Here is a 22,902-nt window from a genome sequence, read left to right on the forward strand (position 1 = left end):
TCAAAAGGATCAAGCTGTGGCCAAGATGGGATTAACAGGACTGAATTTACCCTCCTTCATTAAAATAACCAACAAATTCCATACAAAACATATGAAACAACAGTTTCCAAGGCACTGAATCTCAGATAACAAAGAATAGTGATCCCCAAGAATCAGTAAACAAATGAAGTGAGCCCTACAACTGCTCCAGCTTACTACCTTGAGAGTGTCCAGGCAGGGGTGCAGGGAAGGGGAACCCAGGAGCGAACCAGCAGACTCCTTGAACTGAAGAGGTAATGCTGAGAGTTTGGGGAAGTCAAGGCGACTAGAGTTCACACAGAGTACTGTAGGGAAGAGAGCTACAGAGGAAAAAAGCAAGAACTGCAGAAACTCTCCTAACCCCTCCAGACCACATACATTTTTGTTGAGTCTCTGTTTTCCATGGTACTCATTTCACCTTTTTAATATTTAGCAGTTATTTGGTCTATTCAGGTAAAGTATCAAGTTTTGTACTTCTTCTGCTCTCTCATCAGTGGCACATGGCAAGACGTAAGCAAGAAGTTAAGTGGTGAATATATTAGTTAAGCTGGAGAGGCAGAGCTAAGAAAAAAGTGGTTGGCAGATGGGAGCCCAGAATGAACTGCCAACATTGGTTTTCAGCTAAACATAACCCACAGCAAAAGAATACACAATCCCACTCTAACGACTGAAATGACATTTGAGGAAATCCCAACTTACCTGAAAACTAGCTGATGGGAGTGAAGTATGTCCCCCTTGGAGAAGGGCAGACTCTGGAGAAGACAGATCTAGGGGAGGAAAAAGAAACCACAATGAATCCTGTCCAAGTTAGCTGTTCCCAGCAATCCACAAAATCCACTTATTTTTCTATATGAAAACAGCAGGAACTATTTCTGCCATTTGAGAAGCCATTTCCTTCTCAAAATCCAAAAAAAAAAAAAAAAACGTAACTGCTGACTAGGACCCTCGTACTCTCATGGGTAGGCTTAGGAATTAAAGCATTACTTTAAGATTCACAATTTTGCCCCTAGATACTTACAGTCACATGGATCATACAACTCAATCTACATTCCTCATTAAGTGAGGCAAAATATTTCTGCTGCCTTCTCTGCTACATATAAAATATGAATTAATAATCAGATTACTTTCCAAAAGTCTTCCCATGCCCTTTGAAACGTTGCTATTAGTATAAATTACATATCACACCGACATATACTTATCTATATTACCTACCTACCACAGTGTCTAAACTTAAATACACATGGTCAATACTAACTACTGGCAAGAATACAGAGAGATTAGAACTTTTGTACATTGCTGTGGAAGTAAACATTTACCAATCATTTAGAAAAACTGTTTGGCAGTATATACCAAAGCTATACGTACACCTGCCCTATGACTCAGCAATCCCACTCCTGCGCATATATCCAGAGAAATGAGGGGTTACGTCCACCAAAAGACTTGTACAAGACTGTTCACAGCAGGTTTATTTATAATATGCCCAGATTAGAAACAATCCAAATGTCTTTCAGCAGAATGGATAAACTGTGATATAGTCATACAATAGAATATTATCCCACAGTGTAAAAGAATGAGCTCTTGCTTTACCTAACAACACGGATGTATCTCATAAACAATACTGAGCAAAATAAGCCAAACACAAAAGAATGCATACTGGGACTTCCCTGGTGGCGCAGTGGTTAAGAATCCACCTGCCAATGCATGGGAGACGGGTTTCAGCCCTGGTCCTGGAAGATCCTACATGCCGCCGAGCAACTAAGCCCGTGGGCTACAACTACTGAGCCTGTGTTCTAGAGCCCACACGCCACAACTACTGATGCCCATGCGCCGCAACGAGAGAAGCCACCGCAATGAGAAGCCCGCGCACCTCAACGAAGAGTAGCCTCTGCTCGCCACAACTAAAGAAAGCCCATGCACAGTGATGAAGACCCAACGAGCCAAAAATAAATAAATAAATAAAATTTTTAAGAAAAGAATGCATACTGTATGAGTACATTTACAGGCATGCCTCGTTTTATTGTGCTTCACTTTATTTGCACTTCACAGATACCATGTTTGTTTTTACAAATTGAAGGCTTGTGGCAACCCTATGTCGAGCAAGGCTATCAGCACCATTTTTCCAACAGCATTTGCTCACTTCATGTCTCTGTGTCACATTTCGGTAATTCTCGCAATATTTCAAACTTTTTATTATTACTATATTTGTAATGGTGATCTATGATCAGTAATTTTTGATGCTACTACTATAAATTGCTGAAGGCTCAGAAGATGTTTAGCATATTTTAGCAATAACATATAGTTTTAGATTAAGGTATATACTTTTTTTTTTACACATAGTACTATTGCACAATTAATAGACTACAGTATAGTGTAAACATAACTTTTATATGCGCTGGGAAACCAAGAAATTCATGAGATTCAGTTTATTTCAATATCTGATTTACTGCAGTGGTTGGAACTGAACCCACAATATCTCTGAGGTGTGCCTGTATATTAAGTACAAAAACTTAGACTAGTGGTTACCTCTGGAGGGTTACTGACTGAGCAGGCACACAAGAGAGACCTCTGGGGCATTAGAAACATTTCATATCTTAGTGTGGGTAGTGGTTACACTGGCATATAATATATAAAAATTAATCAACTGGTACGCTTAAGATCTGTGCACTTAATGTAGTAACTTACACATCAATAACAAAACAGAAACAAACTTTGCTCTTGGGGAAGTCTATTCAGAGTAATGGTTGACGGGAAAGTCCGATTCTCAGAAAGTAGAGGAAGTAATAAAAGGAACTATTATTCCAGACTTAATTTGACCAGTAATGGAAAACTGTCTTGTAAAAGAAATCTTGAGAAGAAAATGAAGATGTTAGTTGGAGGAAAGTTGAGGAAATGTTGTACATAGGCAGATATGTACCCAAGACTTTAGGAAAATAGAATAAAGAGAAATGTCTTAGGTAAGATGATTTTGATTCCAAGTAACAGAAACCAACAAAACCAACAACAGTAACAGCTATAGAAACCAACTAAGTGCCTGGCAATAGTAAATGCTCAGTAAGTGTTACAAATATTACCATGACTATAAGGGACAGAGGCTCATGAAAGTTAATCCTAACTATACAATCGTGAAAATCCCAAAAAGAAAAAAAAGGCAAAGCCTTAAAATGAAACCATTTGGGCTGATTTAATTCTGAGGAAGTTAGAATTAAAAAGAATATTTATGAAAGATATAAGAGGCAAAGAGCTGAGAAGGGGAGAAGGGATGTCATCAACATGGTGGAATAAGAATTTTCTACCATCTTCCCCACAAAAAACACTGATTTAGACAATCATCCATGGTTGAGAGTGTCTTTGTGGAAGTCCAGGAGTCTAGCACAGAAGTTCCAGCACACCACTGGAACAACAACAACAAAAAATCCAACATGGATGCATTGAAGAGGGTAAGAGGAACAGTTTCATTTTACCAGCATCACCCTCAAGGAGGTACAGCTCAGTGCCAAGGCGGCCTTCTTGGCCTGTGATTTCTCTCACGGAAAAAAGTGAAAGCATGTGAGTGCCCAGGTTCCCCAGCAGTATGGGACACCACCAAAGATATCCACTTCTTTCTCACCTCATCCAGAATACTGAGGTGTCCTAAGAGAATGAGGGGAAGAGAGCAGCTGGGAGAACAGCAGCCGTGGCACTTGGAGGGTATATCAAAGGAACATGGATCCTACTAACCACTTCACAGACTCAATCAGGAAGCCTGACAAAGAGCCACTGGGGATGCTTCACTTGTGGATCCTCCCAACTGCAATGCTCCATGCACCTCTCCTATACACCCTCCCCACAACCTATGGCCAGCTCTCTGTGCACACCCTAATGGTGGCAAGAGGAGCTTTTATATAGCTATGAACACACACAGAAAGCCAGCCTGACTCTGCATGATTTGGAGAAAGCTACCAAAAGCACCTGAGCATTAGCACCACCAAGGAAAAGCAAAGGTGAAGCTGTTAGCACCCAGCCTGGCTTTGCAGGATTAAGAGATGGCATACAATCTTAAGAATCCCCCTCAAGAGGGAACAAAAAGCATGGAGCAGATGTATGCATAGAAGATCTGAGAAAGCCTCAGAATCCCTAACAGAATTGCTGATGGAGGATATTTCTCTCCCAAAGCCAATCAGTAAAGACAGGAGGAGGTGATTTCATCAGTGGTGTTTCTATACACTAAAAAGGAAATATCTGCAAAAGAAATAAAGAAAATAATCCCATTTAGAACAGCATCAAAAACAATAAAAGACTTAGAAATAACTTTCACCAAGGAGATGAAAAATCTGTGGAATGAAAACTATAAGTCATCGATGAAAGAATTTGAAGAAGGCACAAATAAATGGAAAGACATCCTGTGTTCATGGATGAGAAGAATTTCTATTGTTAAACTGTCCATACTACTCAAAGTCATCTGTAGATTAAATGTAATCCCTATCAAAATTCCAATGGCATTTTTCACAGAAATAGAAAAAAAATTCTAAAATTTATATGGAATCAAAAAAGACCCCTAAAAGCCAAAGCAATCCTGACAAAGAAAAACAAAGCTGGAGGCATCAAACTATATTATAAAGCTACAGCAATCAAAACAATATGGTACTGTCATAAAATAGACACAGATACCAATGGAACAGAATTGAGAGCCCAGAAATAAAGTCTCCTATATATGATCAACTAATATTTGACAAGGGACCAAAAATACTTAATGGGGAAAGGACAGTCTCTTCAACAAATGGTGGTGGGAAAACTGGATAATCACATACAAAAGAAGGAAACAGAATCCCTATCTTACACCAATCATGAAAATTAACTTGAAATGGACTAAAGATTTAAACAAGACCTAAAACTGTAAAACTCCTAGAAAACAGGAGGAAAAAGCTACTTGACATCAGTCTTGGCAATGATCTTTTCAATATGACACCAAAAAAACACAAGCAACAAAAGGAAAAAGCAACAAATGGGACTACATCAAACGAAAAACCTTCTTCACAGCTAAAGAAAGCATCAACAGAATGAAAAGATAAGCTATGGAATGGGAGAAAATATTTGCAAATCATATATCTGATAAGAGGTTAATATCCAAAGTGTATAAGGAACTCATACAACTCAACGGCATAAAAACAAATAATCCAGTTTAAAAGTGGGCAGAGAACCTGAATAGATATTTTTCCAAGGAAGACATACAAATGGCCAGTGTATATGAAAAGGTCCTTGATATCACTAATCATCAGGGACATGCAAATCAAAACCACAATGAGATATCACCTCAGACCTGTTAGAATGAATATTATCAAAAAGACAAGAGATAAGTGTTGGTGAGCATGTGGAGAAAAAGGAAACTTTGTCCACTGTTGGTGGGAATGTAAATTGATATAGCCACTATGGAAATATAAATATATACCACATTTTCTTTATCCATTCATCCACTGATGGACACTTAGGTTGCTTTCATGTCTTGGCTCTTGCAAATAATGCTGCAATGAACATGGAGGTGCAGATATCTGAGATAGTGATTTCATTTCCTTTGGATACATACCCAGAAGTGGGATTGCTGAATCATATGGTAGTTCTAGTTTTGATTTCTTAAGGAATCTCCATATTGTTTTTTATAGTGGGTAAACCAATTTACATTCCCACAAACAGTGGGAATGTACATACACATACACATATATAATGCAATATTATTCAGTCATAAAACGGAAGGAAATCCTGTCATTTGGGATAACATGGATGGACTCTGAAGGCATTATGCTAAGTGAAATAAGAGGAAGACAAATACTGCATGATCTCATATGTGGAATCTAAAAGGTCCGAACACAGAAACAAAGAGCAGAATGAGGGTTTTCAGGGGCTGGAGGGTGAGGGAAATGGGGAGATTTTGGATAAAGGGTACAAACTTTAAGTTACAAATAAGTTCTGGAGATCTAACGTACAGTATGGTAATTATTGTTAACAATACAGTATTATACACTTGCAAGTTGCTAAGAGAATAAATCTTAAACATTCTCATCACACACACACCCCACCAAATATGTGTGGTGACCAATGTGGTTAACTAACCTTATTGTGGTAATCATTTTGCAATATATAGGTGGGTCAAATCATAACACTGGACAACTTAAACTTACACAATGTCAGGGTCAATTATATCTCAATAAAGCTGGAAAAAACTTCTCAGCAAAATTTTGTAGCTTTCAGTGTAGAGATCTTGCATATTTTTGTTGGTTTATATTCTTGTTTCATATTTTGGATGCTATTATAAATGGAATTATTATTTTTATTACAATTTCCAATTGCTCATTGGTGATAGAATGAAACAGTTGATTTTTTCATCAAACTTTTTGTTTTGAGATAATTGTAGATACACATGCAGTTGTGAGAAATAAAACAGAGATTCTTTGTATCTTTAGAAAAAAAGAGCTGAGAACAAATATAAGGTATAGCTCAAACCTAAATAATGTTAAGATTTCTAATGATATTAAACAAATCCGAGAAAAAGGACTGTATGATAGCAGCTAGGTTAAACCAAACCTGACTGCATAGCCATACCTACAGAATGTAAAGACAATGACAATGCAGAAAGAAGTCTACAGTGACATATCACAGGGCTCTGTCCTTACCCTGACCTGTTGAATGACATATAGGAAGAAAGAGAAGGAATATTCATTAAATATGCTAGTGACATAAAGTTGGAAAGAACAGTTAAAACACTGAACAACCAAGTTAATATTAATTATTAATTATTCTGACAAGCTGGAACACTTGGCCAAAAAATGTGAACAATCATAATAAATGTGAAGTCCTGACATTAAGGATAAAAAACAAGTCTATTATACAAGGATGACATAAATCTAGTTCACAGCAGTTTATGTAAAAAAGATCTAGGACTAACAGCATAATATCGCTGATTTTTTAAAAAGCAAATACAATCTGATACTAAACAGCAGAAATATCCAAATCAAAAGAAATAGTATGTCACACTTTAAGGTATTTTTCAAAGTACATCTAAATGACTGTTTAGTTTTAGGCAATGCATTTTAAGAAGCATGCTATCATGCAGTAGAGTTTTTAGAGAAGAGGTCTAGATATATCGCATGGAGACCCATCAAAGGAACTGAGGCTATTTTGCTTTGAGAAAAAGAATCTGTGAGTAGGAGTTGTAACAGCTGAATTCACATATCTGAAGGGCAGCAATGTTAAAGAGAGAGCAGTCTCTTGCTTTTGGGGACTAAGAACTAAGATCAACACAGAAGTTACAGGGAAAGGCACTTCTGCCTCATATAAGGAACTAAAAAAAGAAAACACCAACAAGGGAATAGTCTGCACCCAAAATGGAGCTTAATGCCACAATTGTTCAGGCATAGGCTTAACAGATGGTCATCCGCCAAGGATATTTCAGAACTGATTCTTACATTGAAGAGATGATTACCAAGATTTTTTCTGACTGTAAGATTATCATTCTAATTTTTAATAAATAGAAATCATGTGAGGGTCACAGACATTCTGAATCATTACTCCTTTTCATTCCCCAATCCCAAAGCCAAGCAGAATTAACTCTTCCTCCAAGTCTCTCCCTATAATGTAAATAAGAATCTCTCCCTATGATGTAATTGTTTCTTTTCTCGATCGTCATATAAGGTTCCCTCCTTCCACTTCTTCCAGCTCTGTCAAGTATTCAATCTTCATGTCATGGCTGTTCTTTTGCCCCCTTTATCCCACTCTCTCCCAAGTCGTCCCCACTACCTTCCATCTCAGGTGCTCATCCCGTTCCTCTTGAAATCTGGACACCAGGGTTTCCCAAGCAGCGTCCCTCCAGTGGGGTCCTCTCTCTGGAGCCCAGATGTCCGGCACGAGTCTGTGCCCTTACACACAGTGAAGCTGGCTGCCCTAAAAGACACAAGATGGGGTCAGCGGCAACCGTCACAAAATCACACCTCAAGAGTTTTGCACAGTGGCCAAGAGGTCCTTGGAAAAGAGAAGTGCCCGGAGAGAACAGTAAAGAGGCATGTGGCACTCCCGCTGAACAAAAACAGAATGGAGATCGAGTACGCAGGTTCGGCCCCAGATTCCAAAAGACCCCTGGCGCCTACCCTAGAATCTGGGCAGAGGCGCCCACCTACTCGGACGGTTACCTCGGTGCACACTTGTGGGTTCACACCCCCGCGGGCTCAAGAAGACACACCTGTTGCGGAGCGGAAAAGCTGGAAGGTGGACAAACAGGGCGGGGCTCGGCTCGCGTCCTTCCTCCTAGGCCGGAACAAAAGAACAAAGCCCTCCCAGGGATCGGGGCGGAATAGTCCCACACTAAAGGAGGAGAGGGGAGCCCCCTTCGAGGACTCCCCAGCTCCCTCTCGCAGAGGCCGCTTCAAGCGGAGAGAGAGAGGGGTGACGTCACGCGGCCAGAGGGGCTGGCGGTTGCCATAGTGATACCTGGGCTTCCCTCCCGCTAGAGCGATTTTCGCACTCTGATCCCGGGTCCAGAAGCTCTGGGACAATCACCAAACCTAGTGAAGTGAGCCGAAGCAGCTGGACTTTCCCCCTCGCCAAGCTCTTTTCACGCCTACAGCCGGCTTCAACGGCCACTTCCGCTGGTGGGAGAAGAGAACACCCACCCCCCACCCGCTCGCTAGCGTTAAACCGCGCCCCGCGGACACATAGGACTACGATTCCCAGAGTGCTCCACGACGCTAAACTCCATTTCCCAGAAGAAAGCCAACGTATGAAATCCAGTGGAGCGGGGACGAGTGTTGTACCCACTAGTCGTTTGTTCGTACACGTCTCAGGTAAAAGTATGCGTTAGAGCAGTGACTCTCAAGCGTGTGTCACCGGACTGATTTTAAGAATACACATTTACACACATATATAATTTAAAAACGCAAACATTTCACAATGCATAACTTGCCTTTATTACCTGTCCTGCATTGTATTTAGTGTTCTATCCCTTTGTTTAAAAAATTCTAGCCGTGACCCATTATATTGACGCTCAACCACGACTCTCAAATGGAGCCCAACGCCAGTCTGTCGGTGTGTTCTTGGGAGAAAAGAATCCAACAGAAGTAGGTAGGTTTCTGTATTTTTAAATGTGTGGCCCAAGCACTTTACTGTGCTTCAGTGCATCTCCATATTTGTATAGTGGGGCTAAGGTCAAGTCACTCAGCCTGTTGACTGACAAAACACTAAACTTGGAAATCAGGAAGACATGGCCTAAGTGAAACAGGAATGAAAGCTGTGAGAGAACAGTCTGAAATAAAAACATTATATGAAAAGGGATTAAAACACGTGCAAGCATATTTAAAATGCAGGAACATAACTAAAATCGTACTAGAGAAGAACTGAATTGATGCTATGGAAAAGTGAATCAGTTATGTATAGGATATTCTTTTAAAGCTGCATGGTTCAAAAGAAAAAGGTGAATGAAATAGAAGAAAGTGATAGATATAAAGGACAGAGGATGGAAAGCCAACATGTGGATGATTGCCCATCACGAAGGAGAGACCACATGAAATCAGCTATCATTTAACACTTTCTATGTGCCAGACAGTGTTCTAAGTGCTTTACACCTGACTTATTTAATTCTTAAAACAATCTAATGAAGTTGTTCATTATTATTCTTTCTTTACTACAAAGGAAACTAAGGCACAGATGAGTTGAGTAACCTGCCCAAGGTGACATAACCAATAAATGGGGAAGCTAAGACTTGAATGTAGTACTTTGGTCCCAAGCTCCCACTTTTAATCTTTAGCACTAGAATCCCTAGTAAAGAGATGAACAATTTCCTAAGTTTAAGAAAGAATGCATCTCTCATTCACTGCTAGTGGGAGTGCAAGATGTCCTAGTTTAGAAGACAGTTTGGCAGGACAGTCCTTAGTTTCGAAACTAAGCACACTCCTACCATATGATCCAGCAATTGTACTCCTTGGTATTTACCTAAATGAGTTGAAAACTTATGCGCACACGAAAACCTAATTGCTGAAACTTGGAAGCAACCAAGATGTTCTTCAATAGGCGAATGGCTAAACTGCGGTACATCCATACAATGTAATATTATTCAGCAATGAAAAGGAATGAACAATCAAGCTACCAAAAAACTCCACAAAGGAACATTAAATGCAAATTGCTGAGTGAAAAGGCTACATACTGTACAATTCGAACTATATAACATTCTGGAAAAGTCAAAACTATGGAGACAGCAAAGATCAGTGGTTGCTAGGGGTTTGGGGAAGGGAAGGAGGGATGAATGGTTGTAGCACAGGGGATTTTTAGGGCAGTGAAATTATTTTGTATGATATTGTAATGGTGGCTCTATGTCATTATACATTTGTCAAACCCCATAGAATGTCAGACACACAGAGTGAACCCTTAATATAAACTATGGTCTTTAGTCAATAATAATTTATCAATATTTGCTCATCAGTTGTAACAAATGCACCATACTAATGCAAGAATGTTAATAGGGAAAACTAGGGGGAGGGGCAGTGGTGAGAGCATATGGAGTTTTTCTGTAAACCTAAAACTTTTTAAAAAGTGTATTAATTTTAAAAATATGTAAATGTTAAAGGTGCTTCTCTTAAGGTCTCAGCAGGAAATGAGGGATGTGTAGTTAGAAACTGGAAGAAAACTGATTCTTGTTGTAAAGTGGCAGAACTTGGCTGAATTGTGTTCTACAGTTGGGTGAAAAACAACTTGTAAGCAATGAACTTGAATATTTAGCTGAGGAGATTTCCAAGCAAAGAGTGGAAAGTGCATCCTGGTTTCTGTGTGCTATTTATAGCAAAATATGTGAGGAGAGAGACAAATTGAGAAAGGACCTGTTAAGCAAAAGGAGCCATTTTTTTGATCGTTTGGAAAATTTTCAGCTACACCTTATACAAACGAGGCTTTTGATACAAATTGAAATACATATGTATTGAAAAAACATATATATATGTAAAATTTCTGTCCTCAGTGACTTCTCTTTGTAGTTTTAGCAACTGGGTGTACACATAAAAAAAGTAAGCAACCATAGCAAGCAGCATATAGATACTTCCTGAGTGTATATGCAAAATATTGAGTACCTACTATGTGCCGAACACTAATAAGAAACACTCTCTGCATATAAGGTATAATCTAGTGAATAAAAGTCAAAGTTTCTTGAGTTTTTACTTGGCTCCTAGCTCTAGGTACTTTACTTGAATCAACTCATTTAATTAACTCCGGTTACCAAATAGAGAACAGAAAAGGATGGAAATTCACAGAAAACGCATAGGTTAATAATTTAAGATACAACCCTACCTTAATAATGTATCTTTTTGCACAATGGCCATAATTTTGGTAATGACCAGATTTTTTTACTCAAAAAATACATAATGAATATCTTAGTATGTCATCAATAAATATTCATGCATTGAATGCCTTTTAATGGCAGCAAAAGTATTGCATCATATTGATGAATAATTTTTTAAAAGAAAAATATTTACCATAGCTTAGCAGATACACACAAAAAACATATGAAAGCGAACCACTCAATGCATTTACACAAAGCAAACACATCCATATACCCAGCACCCAATCTGAGAACCAAAATCATTGTCAGAATCCCAGAAACTCCTTCCGAGGGTAGTGGGACCTCCCAGTCACTACCTACCAAGGGTAATCATTACCCTGGTTTCTACTGTACAAGGAACATTAATTTCACCTGTTTTTGAACTTTCAAAAGTTGGAAGGCACTATAATATGTGTTTTTTTGTCTGGCTTTTTCCACTCAATATTAGTTAGTGAGATTTAATCCATGTGGTTGTGTGTACTTGTAATTCATTCACTCTCGTGGTGTGGTATTACATTGGGAAAACCTCTCAATATGTCTTTTCTACTGTAGGTGGACATTTGTGTTGTTTCGAGTTTCGGCCTAAAATAATAACTAGACTACTTTGTGTTTCTTACAACTCAACCCTGGCTCTTCCTTTACTGAGATCTATTCTGATATGTTTAAACTTTTTTTCAGTGCAGTAAAAGTTGCAGCTGTGTCCAGTCCTTGTTCCCTGTTACCCTAAAACAAACTCCTGTTGATAAATAATTTTGCTTCAAATGCATCACTAATTGCTTTCTGTTTTGCATATATATATATATATTTAATTTTATTTATTTATTTTTATTTTTGGCTGCCTTGAGCCTTTGTTTCTGCGCGCGGACTTTTCTCTAGTTGCGGTGAGCAGGGGCCACTCTTCGTTGCGGTTCTCGGGCTTCTCATTGGGTGGCCTCTCTTGCTGCAGAAGAGCACTGGCTCCAGGCTGCGTGGGCTTCAATAGTTGTGGCACTCAGGCTCAGTAGTTGTGGCTCACAGGCTCCAGAGCGCAGGCCCAGTAGTTGTGGCGCATGGTCCCAGTTCCTCCGCGGCATGTGGGATCTGCCCGGAACAGGGCTCGAACCCGTGTCCCCTGCACTAGCAGGCAGATTCCCAACCACTGCACCACCAGGGAAGCCCCTGCATATATATATATATATTTTTTTTAAGCACAAGTTTTTCTTTGGTATGTAACTTCAGGCAAAACTAGCGTTCCAAATGACTTAAGGAAAAAAAATATATATATATGCTTGATAAAAATCTATACATCGAATAAAGTGATATGTATAAATTATGGACAGCAATCTTTTATAGTATAATTTCTATCAAAACTGCTTCATGCCTCTCCTGTCAGAGCAGGTCGTCTGCCATAAAACCACTGGACATCTTACGTCTCTCTGTCTTCGTCTCACTCTCTTCTCTACCTCTCCTTCTCCCTCTCCCTCTCGTCCCTCTTCCTCACTTCTCTGTTTAGGCAACGTGGTTTCTCTGTTTGTGATCGTCTTCCTCTTTTCTTAAATCATTAGTAAATAATACCAAGAAGTAGACAAAAGCCAATTACAGTATTGTTTGCACTGGACAGGCTCAGGAAAACACGTGACCCGCAGTTTTGACTCAGATGGAAAAGTAAGAAGGGGGAAAGGAAACATATTTGCGTTGTTTAGATTTCGAGAACATGAACTCCTGTCTTGGCCAAAAATCAAACTAGGATCTTCCTTTTAGAAGGTAGCCAGGTTCCAGGGGCGACAGGAACTCACGAACCATCTATAAATTTTGTTCTTAACGTGACGAGAGCGTGGAAACACACTGTGAAATGCAAACCACGGTGCAAACACAATGGGATTGATGTTCCCTTAGGATTGATGTGGGCTCGGCACTTGGGGACACCAGAGCAAGGGGATGCAAGGAGGCTTTTCTGCATCATTTCCCTCGCCCTTTACTCAGGACGCAAGTCATCGAACTAAGTTCCTCTCTGAAAGCCACTAGCCACTAGCTCTTCAAGGAGCTTCAGTGCCTGAAAGTTTCAAACAAAAGCTACACGTATCAGGCCTAAAACTAGGATGACAGTCTGATTCCACTTCGTTGGGAGGTTAGTTTGGTTCCAGGTGAGGACATTACAGAGGCCTCAAGTTGTCTGGAAAACCTATTGCTGATGCGGTGAGGACACCCCGTTTTAAGGCTCTCGACTCCCGCAGTTGCCCAGCGAGGTTGGCCTCCACGCCAAACTTGCACTTCACCTGAGGGTTTCTATCCAATTTGCAGAGTGCGTTTTCTTGCACTCCAGCTCATTTTTATCCTTTCTTCCCTTTTTGTCCTTACCTTACATCAGCCAGTGAAATTTCTATTTAAGTATTTAACAGCATTCGGTATTACTCGTGTAGTCGTGGCCGAGTGGTTAAGGCGATGGACTAGAAATCCATTGGGGTTTCCCCGCGCAGGTTCGAATCCTGCCGACTACGTTAACTTTAGCGAGCAAAATACGAAGCTTATTACCTGACTATATAGGTTTGTAAGCAACCTCTTTTTCCTTTGCCTCTGTGCACTTCCTTCCTTGGAAACTTGAAAGTATTTCTGGAGTCAACGGATGCCCCTGGTAGGGTTTAGCAACTACCTCCGTGTTCAGTAGATTCAGATCATGGCTGTGAGTATAGATAGGAACCGGTGCACTGGTTCCTTTTTGTCTTTTACCGTAAGGTTGTCACATAGCGCCATGGCCGGCCGCCCCTCTGTGCTGCCTGTTCTGGGAAGTGAGGGACGGACTGGAGTGGACTCAAGGCTAGACTTGGACAGATTCGGCTCGGACGCTGAATCGCATAATGTATGCTTGATAGCAGGAAGCGTAGCCTGCACAGTGACGTAATAAAGACAACAGTGAGCAACTGTATGGAAATTCCTCCAGAGTAGCATACTGTGTTTTCCACATTAGTGCAGTAGTGTATATCTCTACCTGTCATTCTGGAGACCATAGTTCAATTACGCTACACGTTGGCCATTGTCTCTCTTCTAGTTAACCACCAAGGACTGGGGTTCAGGAAGTAACATGAAGAGAGGATGGCCTCTCCACAAATACCAAGTGATACAGCCGGTTTGGTGACAAGTAAAGATTACATCTTGATGTGATGTAAATATATACTATTATGTGTACATATGTACTTAAAAATACATGCATATATACACATTTAAGAGTATATATTTTAAAAGCATATATATGTGTGTGTGTACTTTTCTCTCATGTATATGACAGAGAGAAAAGGAAAAGAAAATGCAGTAATATGCTAAATATGCTAACATTTGGGGACTGGGATAACCAGGAATTCTCTGTATTCTTGTAACTTTTCTGTCACTCTGAAATTATTTCAAAATTAAATTATTTTAAAATAAAAAGTTAAAAGAAAAAAAGACTAATAAAACTATAAATGAAAAATATATTCATTGACATTTAAAAGCACAGATATGCAATTTGAACCGTAGATATAAAAGAGATAAGAAGTAAATTAATGAATAAGAGTTTAGAATTGATGAAGGAATGGGATGCAAACTGCTACAGTGAGCAAGAAAATTCATAACCATGAGAAGAGCTAAATAGAGAGTGCGTGCCTAAAACAGTATTGTTCAATAATGACTATATTTGGGGATATGAAAATAAGATGGTACTATAATTCAAAACAGCAGTAACATGTATGATGGGAAGGTGTGGCCATAATCCAAATTATTCTATGCTCCTTTATAATAATGAATAAGTTCAGAATTAGATGTTCACTCAAAACATGATACATACTTTGGACCAATTGCTGAATGGATGAGTCTTAAAATCAGTATTTTTGTGGGCCATGTTCAAAGCCAAACAGCTTTTCTTTTTAATGAAGGAACATCCTTCCAAAATATAAGAATAAATTTGAAATTTTAATTTAGAATTAATTTTTAACATTTTATAAAATTTAGTCGAATTTAAAAGTTAATATTTTTATGCAGCACTGCCAGACACTAGATTATTTCTTCAGTAATTCTGTTGCACAGTTGAGTGATCAAAGTCCATTCCTTTTCAACTAACATTGAATCTCATTTGTCTCTAACTATTAATTCTTTTCATCATAGACAAAATATTCTTTTTTATTTTTTACAGAGGAAAAAATGATTGATCATAGATAAGAACTATAAGGGCATGGATGAGCAATCAACACAGGCAGTGCTTGAAGGGCCACATCCTTGAGAGAAGGGAAACACATGATATGAGTTGCACAAGAGCTTGCCCTCGAGGGACATGTTCTATTTTGCAGCATTTTAGAATAGACTCCAAGTGGAAAGAAGCAGTTGCCCTGGACTGAGGAGACACTTGTCAGTGTTTGGCTACCAAAATCCATAGGACCTTAGGGTCAAAATTCAGATGATGAGGGAACCACAGAGAAGGAGCTCAAATTTCCATGTATAAATTCTCCTTACAGCATCGGCTAATTCCTAAATTGTACACACACAGGAAGATGTTCCAAAACTCTGTGGGAAAGAGCAGCTGGAAGGCTAATGATCTGTAGAGATTCAGCAGCTGCTTAGTTCTGGAGAACTAAGTTCATACCTCTCCCAGTTGTAGGGAACCCGATAAACACTATCAGCTGTCATTTGAGACTTCAGAAGCATACCTCTTAAGTAGTAAGTGACAAACCCAGCTGTAAGGACCAAACAAGAAGAGCAAGGGCTATGTCTTCAGAGTAAAGAAAAACTAAATAGACCGACCATAACAAAGGCTCAATCTTTGTATATTGCAGAAAGACTACCAGAAAACTCTGAATGTTTGGAAAGAAAGCAATACATGTCTGTATAATCCATAGATCAATGAAGAAAACACAATAGAAGTTTTAAAATACTTTGAGCTGAATGATAATGAAAATATGACACATCATAATTTGTCTAATGTAGCTAAAACTATTTTTAGAAGGAAATTTTTGTCTTTAGTTGCAAGTATTAGAACAAGGAAAAGGTTGGAAATCAGTGATCTAACTCAAGAAGCTATAAAAAATTGGGAACTTAAATGCAAAAAGTAGAAGGAACTATTAAAATAAGTGCAGAAATCAGTAAATGGAAAGCAGACATACATCAGAGAAAATCAACAAAGTAAAAGGTTGGTTCTTTGAAAAAATTGATGAAATAGATAAATCCCAAACAAGAATAACTAATAAAGAAAAGAGTAAGTTAAAACACAAAATACCACAACAGGAAGGAAATAGCTGATATTCATATATATCCTAGATATACTTTATTTGTTTATTTTTTAGATATATTTTAAAAACAAGAATGGTATCATAAACATCTTTATGTCAATATACATGAAGCAGTTAATAAAATGGATGCATTCTTTGAAAAATGCAGTATATCACAAGGGACACAGAAAGCAATAGGAAATCTGAATTGTCTTATGCCTATTAAAAAATTAAATCCATAATTTAAAAAGTCACTCCTATAAACCTCCAGGCCTAGGTAGAATCTCTTGTGAATTCTTCTATACAAATAAGAGATAAATAATATCAATCTTACAGAAACGCTTTCAGAGAATAGAAAATATTCTATATCTTGATCATGGTGATTATTACACAAGTATATGCATAAGTAAAAATTCATCAAACTGTATAATCAAGATTTATGGTCTCTTCAGTATGCAAATTACACCTAAATTTAGAAAATGAGAAAAATTAAAGCAAAGTAAGGATGGTTTAACTCAAACAAAAGTAAGGAGAATTCCTCACTTGCAGCTGTGCATTACAAGACATAATAAAAGGTATTCCTGGATTAAAGAAAAATAAAAGATTTGAAAATTGGAATTAATAGGTGAATTAACATAGTAGCTGGTTTCATGGTCAGTATACGACATATCAAGTGTGTTAATACGTACCAACAACAAACAATTGGAAATTTAAAGTTTCCATTTCAATAGCATCAAAAACAACAACTGTTTAAGAGTAAATCTAATAAAAGTAAATTTAATAAAATAAAAATATAAGTAAAAATCAATCCAAAGAGAAGAAGTAAAATAATGTAAATACTTTCAATCTAAAAGGGGTTAAGAAAGCAGAAATTAGAGAACAAGAACATACTGGCAAAATTAAAAGAAGAGCAAGATGGTAGACTTAAACTTAACTAAATAAATATTATCTTGAATGTAAGTAGACTAACTATTTCAATTAAAAAACGAAGATTGTCATACTGGAAAAAATTTACCCCGAACTACATGTTCTTTATATGGCATACAGTTTAATATATTTGTTTTAAAAAAAAAAAGGATTAAAGTAAAAGAATGTACAAGACATATCAGAACAAGTAACCAAAAAAGGCAGACCAGAACCATTTTAGTGATAATAATGTGGTATTTGTAGACTCTTGAGAAAGTAGCATTACTAGAAATAATGAGGCTATTTCACAACCTCCAGGGTCAATTTAGTAAAAGGATATAACAATTTTATATGCACATAATAACTGCTTCAAAGTATAGAAAACAAAAGATTGGCAGAGCTAAATGGAGAAATACAAAAATCCATAATCATAGTTGAATATTTTAACACTTCTATAGAAATAACTACTGCAACAAACAGACAAAAGTTTAGTCAGAAAATGTTAAGCAATAGGATTAATACTATACCCAACTGAAGAATACCTCTGTTTTTGAGGTATACATGAAACATTTAACAAAATCACCAAATGGTAAGCATAATGCAGGTGTCAACAAATTTCAGAAGATTGAGATCACACAGAATATGTTCTCTGAGCACAGTACAACTAAATAAAAATCAATATCAATAGCATAGATAAATAGAAAATTCCTAAATGTTGCAATATTAAGTAATACAGTGCTAAATAAACCCATGGGTCAAATAAGTTTTTTAAAACTATAAAATATTTTTAACTGAATGATAATGAAAATAAGACATATCACAACTTGTGACATGAAGCCAAAACAGTGCTTAAAGTCGAATTTTTATCTCCAAATTCATATATTAAAAAGAGGGAAAATTGAAATTTAATGATCTAAGCTTTCATCTCAAGAACCTAGCTTAAAAATATAGCTAGGTTTTAGAGTTTAAAAAATTAAACTCTAAAAGTTAGAAGGAAAGAAATAATAAGAGCTGTAATCACTGAAAAAGAGAGGAAAAATAGACAAAATCAACAAAGCAAAAATTCGCTTGTTAGTAAAATTGCTACCCCAAATTGATTTTTTTTAAAAGAAACAAAGAAAAAATAACAAGGATAAAAAGAGGGCAACATTAAAGATCTTACTGATATCAAATTAGAGTCAGAGGATAAAATGAATAGTTTTGGGGAATAACTTTGACAATAGAAGATAAATTACAGGTTTCTATATAAACACAACTTACCAAAGCAGACACAAGAAGAAATGAAAAGTTTAAATAGTCTGAAGTTCATTAAATAACTTAAAAATCATAATTACCTTCTATATTAGTTTACTATGGTTGCCATGACAGAATACCACAGATCAAGTGGCTTAAGCAACAGAAATTAATTTTCTCACAGTTCTGGAGGCTGGAATTCCAAGATCAAGGTGTCCACAGGTTTGGTTTCTCCTGAGGCCTCTTCCCTTGGCTTGCAGATAGTGACCTTCTCTCTGTATCCTCACCTGGTCTTTCCTCTGTGCTTGCTTATCCCTGGCATCTCTTTGTGTGCCCAAATTTCCTCTTCTTATAAGGATACTAGTCAGGTTAAATGAGTGCCCATTTTAACAGCCTCATTTTAACTTAAATAAACTTAATTCCCAACTCTTTTTATGAGGCCGGCAAAATCTTCATACTAAAATCTGAGAAGGTTGTTACTAGAGAGGAAAGTGCAGGTCAAACTTTGTGTTAAGCATTCTAGATGCAAAACCATTAAACAAAATAATAGACATCAGATCCAGTAATATAGAGAGAAGAGTCAAAGTGAAAAGGTAATGCTTGTTTTAGTAATATGAAATTTGTTTTGTATATAAAAATCAATCACTTTAAATTTATTACAAAATGTAAGAGAAGAAACAAAAGATCATATTAGTAGATACAGGAAAAACATTTGAAAAAATTCAATGCCAATCATTAAACATTTCCAGCAGTCTACGAATAGAAAGGAGATTTCTTAATCCCATGATGCATATATACAAAATCCTACATCTATCATCCTAATTATGGTAAATATTTGACACTTTCTCCCAGTTACTGGGACCACGACAATCAGGACCACTATCACCACTGCTATTCAACATTGTATTGGGGGTCTTAGGCCATGAAATAAAATAAGACAAAGAATTAAAAGATATTAAGATTGGAAATGAAGAAATAGGACTGTCATCATTTGCAGATGATATCATTAAGTGCTTGGAAAATCCCCCCAGATATACAAACTATTAGAATTAATAAGAAAAATAGCAAATTTACTAGATACAAAACCCCATATTCAAATATATATTGTATTCATATATACTGGCAAAAATAGACAACTGTTTTGTCATTTACAATAGCAAGAAAACTACCAATATCCTAATAATAAATACAATAATAAATGTAATAAAAATGTGCAAGAGTGCTATATTAAAAACTCCAAATCACTGTGCAGAGAATTTTTAGTAATATCTAAATAAATGAAAAGATACATCATATTCATTGATTGAAAGTCTCAGATTCAATGTATTTGAAATAAAATTCTCAAAGAGTACTTCTGATAGAATTGACAAACTCTCTCTAAAATATATGTGCAGGTGGAAAGAACCTAGAATAGTAAAGGAAATCTTGCAAAGGAAGAACAAATCTGGAGGAGTTTTACCACCACATAACAAGACTTATTCTAAAGCTATAGTGATTAATAAAATATACTATTGACGTAAAGATAAAGAAAGAGATCATTGGAACAAAATAGATATGCTGATACAAAACCACATACATATAACAAAGTGTCACTGCAACTCAAAGGGGAAAATGATAGATTTTTCAAAAGATGGTGCTGGGTCAACTGGATATACAAAGGAAAACAATGTGGACATTGGCCTCTTCTGTAAACTATTCCCTAAATTAATTCAAGATGAATTAAAACCCTAAATGTGCAAGGTAAAATAATAAAATTTACAGAGGAAAACAGGAGACTATCTTCATGAACTTTGGGTTGCCAAGGATTCCCTGTATAATAAGCACAAAAAGCAATGACCATAAAAGATAGGTAAATTATACTTTTTTAAACTTAAGAATTTCAGTACATCCAAAGACACCATTAACAATGTGAAAAGGCACAGAGTGGGAGATGTTTTTAATAAGTACATCTGACAAAAGATTTATGTCTAGACTGTATACAGAACTCCTTAAAATCAGTAAGAAAAAAGACAATAGGTAATAAATCAGATGGTGGGAATCTGGGTAGTATCTCTTCTGATGATGGCTGATAAGCTGGTCACTGTAGGGGTCCTCTTTCAAGGACAGTGTCAATCAGCTCCCTCTCAGCACAATACTGACACATTATTTTTAATTCTCTGGGAAGAACCTCCATTTTTGACAGAACATTTCCGCTTCAGTGTCTGTACAGGGTATAGTAGATGGCCAGTAATCATCTATTTCCATCTCTCCCAAGAGAACCTTCCTGTACTACAGAGGCTAGACGGTTAACACTACATTTTCCTAGCTCCCTTGCAGCTAGGTGTGATTTAAGCTTTTTCTGGGAGTTTTCTAAGGTGGAAATAAGGCACCTTCTAATTCAGTTGTTTTGTGCTAACAAGCATTGTTATGGAAAAATTGGGATTTCCTGCAGAGGAACACAGTTGAGGGGTGTCAGTTGTTTTGCTAATTCATATCTAGGAGCATGGCACACTCCAGAACGTGGAATTCTCAAAGTGTGGTCCCCACACCAACACCAGCAGCAACATTTGGCACCTTGCCTAGAAATGTAAGTTGCTTTCTGACTGTTCTGTGTTTGTCTATTTGTCACCCATTAACCACAGGTCCAAATTAACCACCAGAGTTGTTTACATTTCCTGCTACCACCTCATTTATCTAGCTCTCACACGTCAAGCCAATATTTCTCCTGCCCTAAATAAGCCCAGGGCCAGGTACCAGATAACTAGGGACAGGCCCTATGCCCCCAAACTCCCTGGATTATTAAAATGATCTAATCCTAAACTGTTTACTCTGACTTGCCTTTCCTTTCCTATGGAAATCCCAATAAAGTCTGTAACTTGTGCCTTCCTCTTGCTCTTTTCTGCCTCCTGACCAACACCAGGTACTTCCCCCTGGGGCCCTGAGTAGTTTCTAGAGGAACTGTTTCTAGGGAAACTGTGAGTAACATCAAACCTCTCTTTGGTGGCATTGGCCTCTCCCTGTCTTCTCTCACTCACCTTTGTAAATTAAGACCTGGCTGACTTGCTTTCTGTCATGATAGATAGCTTTCATACTAAATTTTGAGAGCAACTTTCCTAGAGAGAACACTGCTGTTGCAGAAGCCTACAGATATCTGCACTACAGTTCAGGCAATAGACCCCTGAAATCAACGATTTCAGCAGCAGCATTTTGATTTCCTATTTTCTTCATTGTAGACAATGGCAACCTCTCTGGGAGACTATTACTTCAGCGTTGTTTTGGGAATTTCTGCATTAGAAATGATGGTGAATTAGAGGTGAATTAGAGCTGGCACCTCCCTTCATCCCTCTGTGCCAAAAAGTTTGTAAGCTTCTGTGTTCTTATTAATCCCCCTTTTGCTTAAAATAGCTTGAGAGTCTTTGTTTCTTAAGTAATTTTTTGACATATAACACAATATTAATGTGGAAAAGTACATAAACCATAATTTACGGCTCAAGAAATTTCCACAAAGTAAACACACCTATGTAGACAGCACCCAGAATGAGAAACAGAACCATTCCCAGCATCTCCAACAGCCCCCCTTATGGCCTTTCTCTGCTTTCAACAATCACCTTTCTGATTTCTAACACCAAAGATTTGTTTTGCCTGGTTTGAACTATATATAAATAAAATCATGAGCTATGTATGCCTTTATGTCTGGCATCACTCCAATAATATGTTGTGAGATTCTCCCAATTTGTGTGCAGTTGAAATCATTTATTCTCATTGCTTTACTATTCCTTTGTATAAAAAGCAATTATTTATCTTTTCTGTTGCTGATGGACTTTGGATTGTTTCCAGTTTGGGACTAAAATGGGTAGAACGATTTTGTTTCATGAAGCTGAACTCAGATTCACTTCTTTTATCTGAATCGATTCTGCCAGGCTATCTTTTTTTTTTTTTCAGTCCATACATGTTAATGGAGAGAAAAATAAACAAGGTTGAAACTTACAAGGATCTCTGTTTATTTTATTGTAAGTGAAAAAAATGATTAAATTCAGTTCATCTTGATTGCAGTCAATTTTTTTGAGGGGGGAGGATCAGATTTTTTTTAAAGCATGAAACGTTCTGTCATTTCTTCAGTGTTTAACTCCCTTCAAACTAGAGTCCCAAAGGAATTTACCTACAATGTTATAGGCTTGTTAAAAATGTGTAGACCAAATAAAAGGGCTGTGATATGACTAAATATGGCAA

General features: G+C 37.4%; 1 protein-coding gene, 1 long non-coding RNA gene and 1 other non-coding gene across 8 annotated transcripts in view; 2 read left to right on the forward strand and 1 right to left on the reverse strand.

Annotated features, from left to right (window-relative positions):
- ZNF184 (zinc finger protein 184) overlaps nt 1-8,631 on the reverse strand; it is an 18,572-nt gene extending 9,941 nt beyond the window's left edge. The window contains exons 1-4 of one of the 6 annotated variants that reach the window (XM_019944857.3): nt 8,547-8,631; nt 8,225-8,289; nt 7,786-7,929; nt 718-785 (exon numbers count right to left, since the gene is read on the reverse strand). In XM_019944857.3, the coding sequence (XP_019800416.1) occupies nt 718-785; nt 7,786-7,792 (75 nt within the window). In that variant the 5' untranslated portion in view covers nt 7,793-7,929; nt 8,225-8,289; nt 8,547-8,631. Of the gene's footprint in view, nt 1-717; nt 786-7,785; nt 7,930-8,174 lie in introns of all 6 variants that reach the window. The other 5 variants (XM_019944856.3, XM_019944859.3, XM_019944860.3 and 2 more) reach the window with 5 other exon arrangements.
- A 23-nt stretch (nt 8,632-8,654) lies between these two features.
- LOC141279711 (uncharacterized) overlaps nt 8,655-22,902 on the forward strand; it is a 51,255-nt gene continuing 37,007 nt past the window's right edge. Inside the window, exons 1-2 of the long non-coding RNA XR_012334382.1 lie at nt 8,655-8,825; nt 9,004-9,098. This is a non-coding gene — a long non-coding RNA (uncharacterized lncRNA). The remainder of the gene's footprint in view (nt 8,826-9,003; nt 9,099-22,902) is intronic.
- On the forward strand, nt 13,740-13,821 carry TRNAS-AGA (transfer RNA serine (anticodon AGA)). The gene has a single exon. It is a non-coding gene; the product is annotated as a tRNA-Ser (tRNA).

This window comes from Tursiops truncatus, chromosome 10 (assembly GCF_011762595.2).
Source record: "Tursiops truncatus isolate mTurTru1 chromosome 10, mTurTru1.mat.Y, whole genome shotgun sequence".
NCBI lineage: Eukaryota > Metazoa > Chordata > Mammalia > Artiodactyla > Delphinidae > Tursiops > Tursiops truncatus.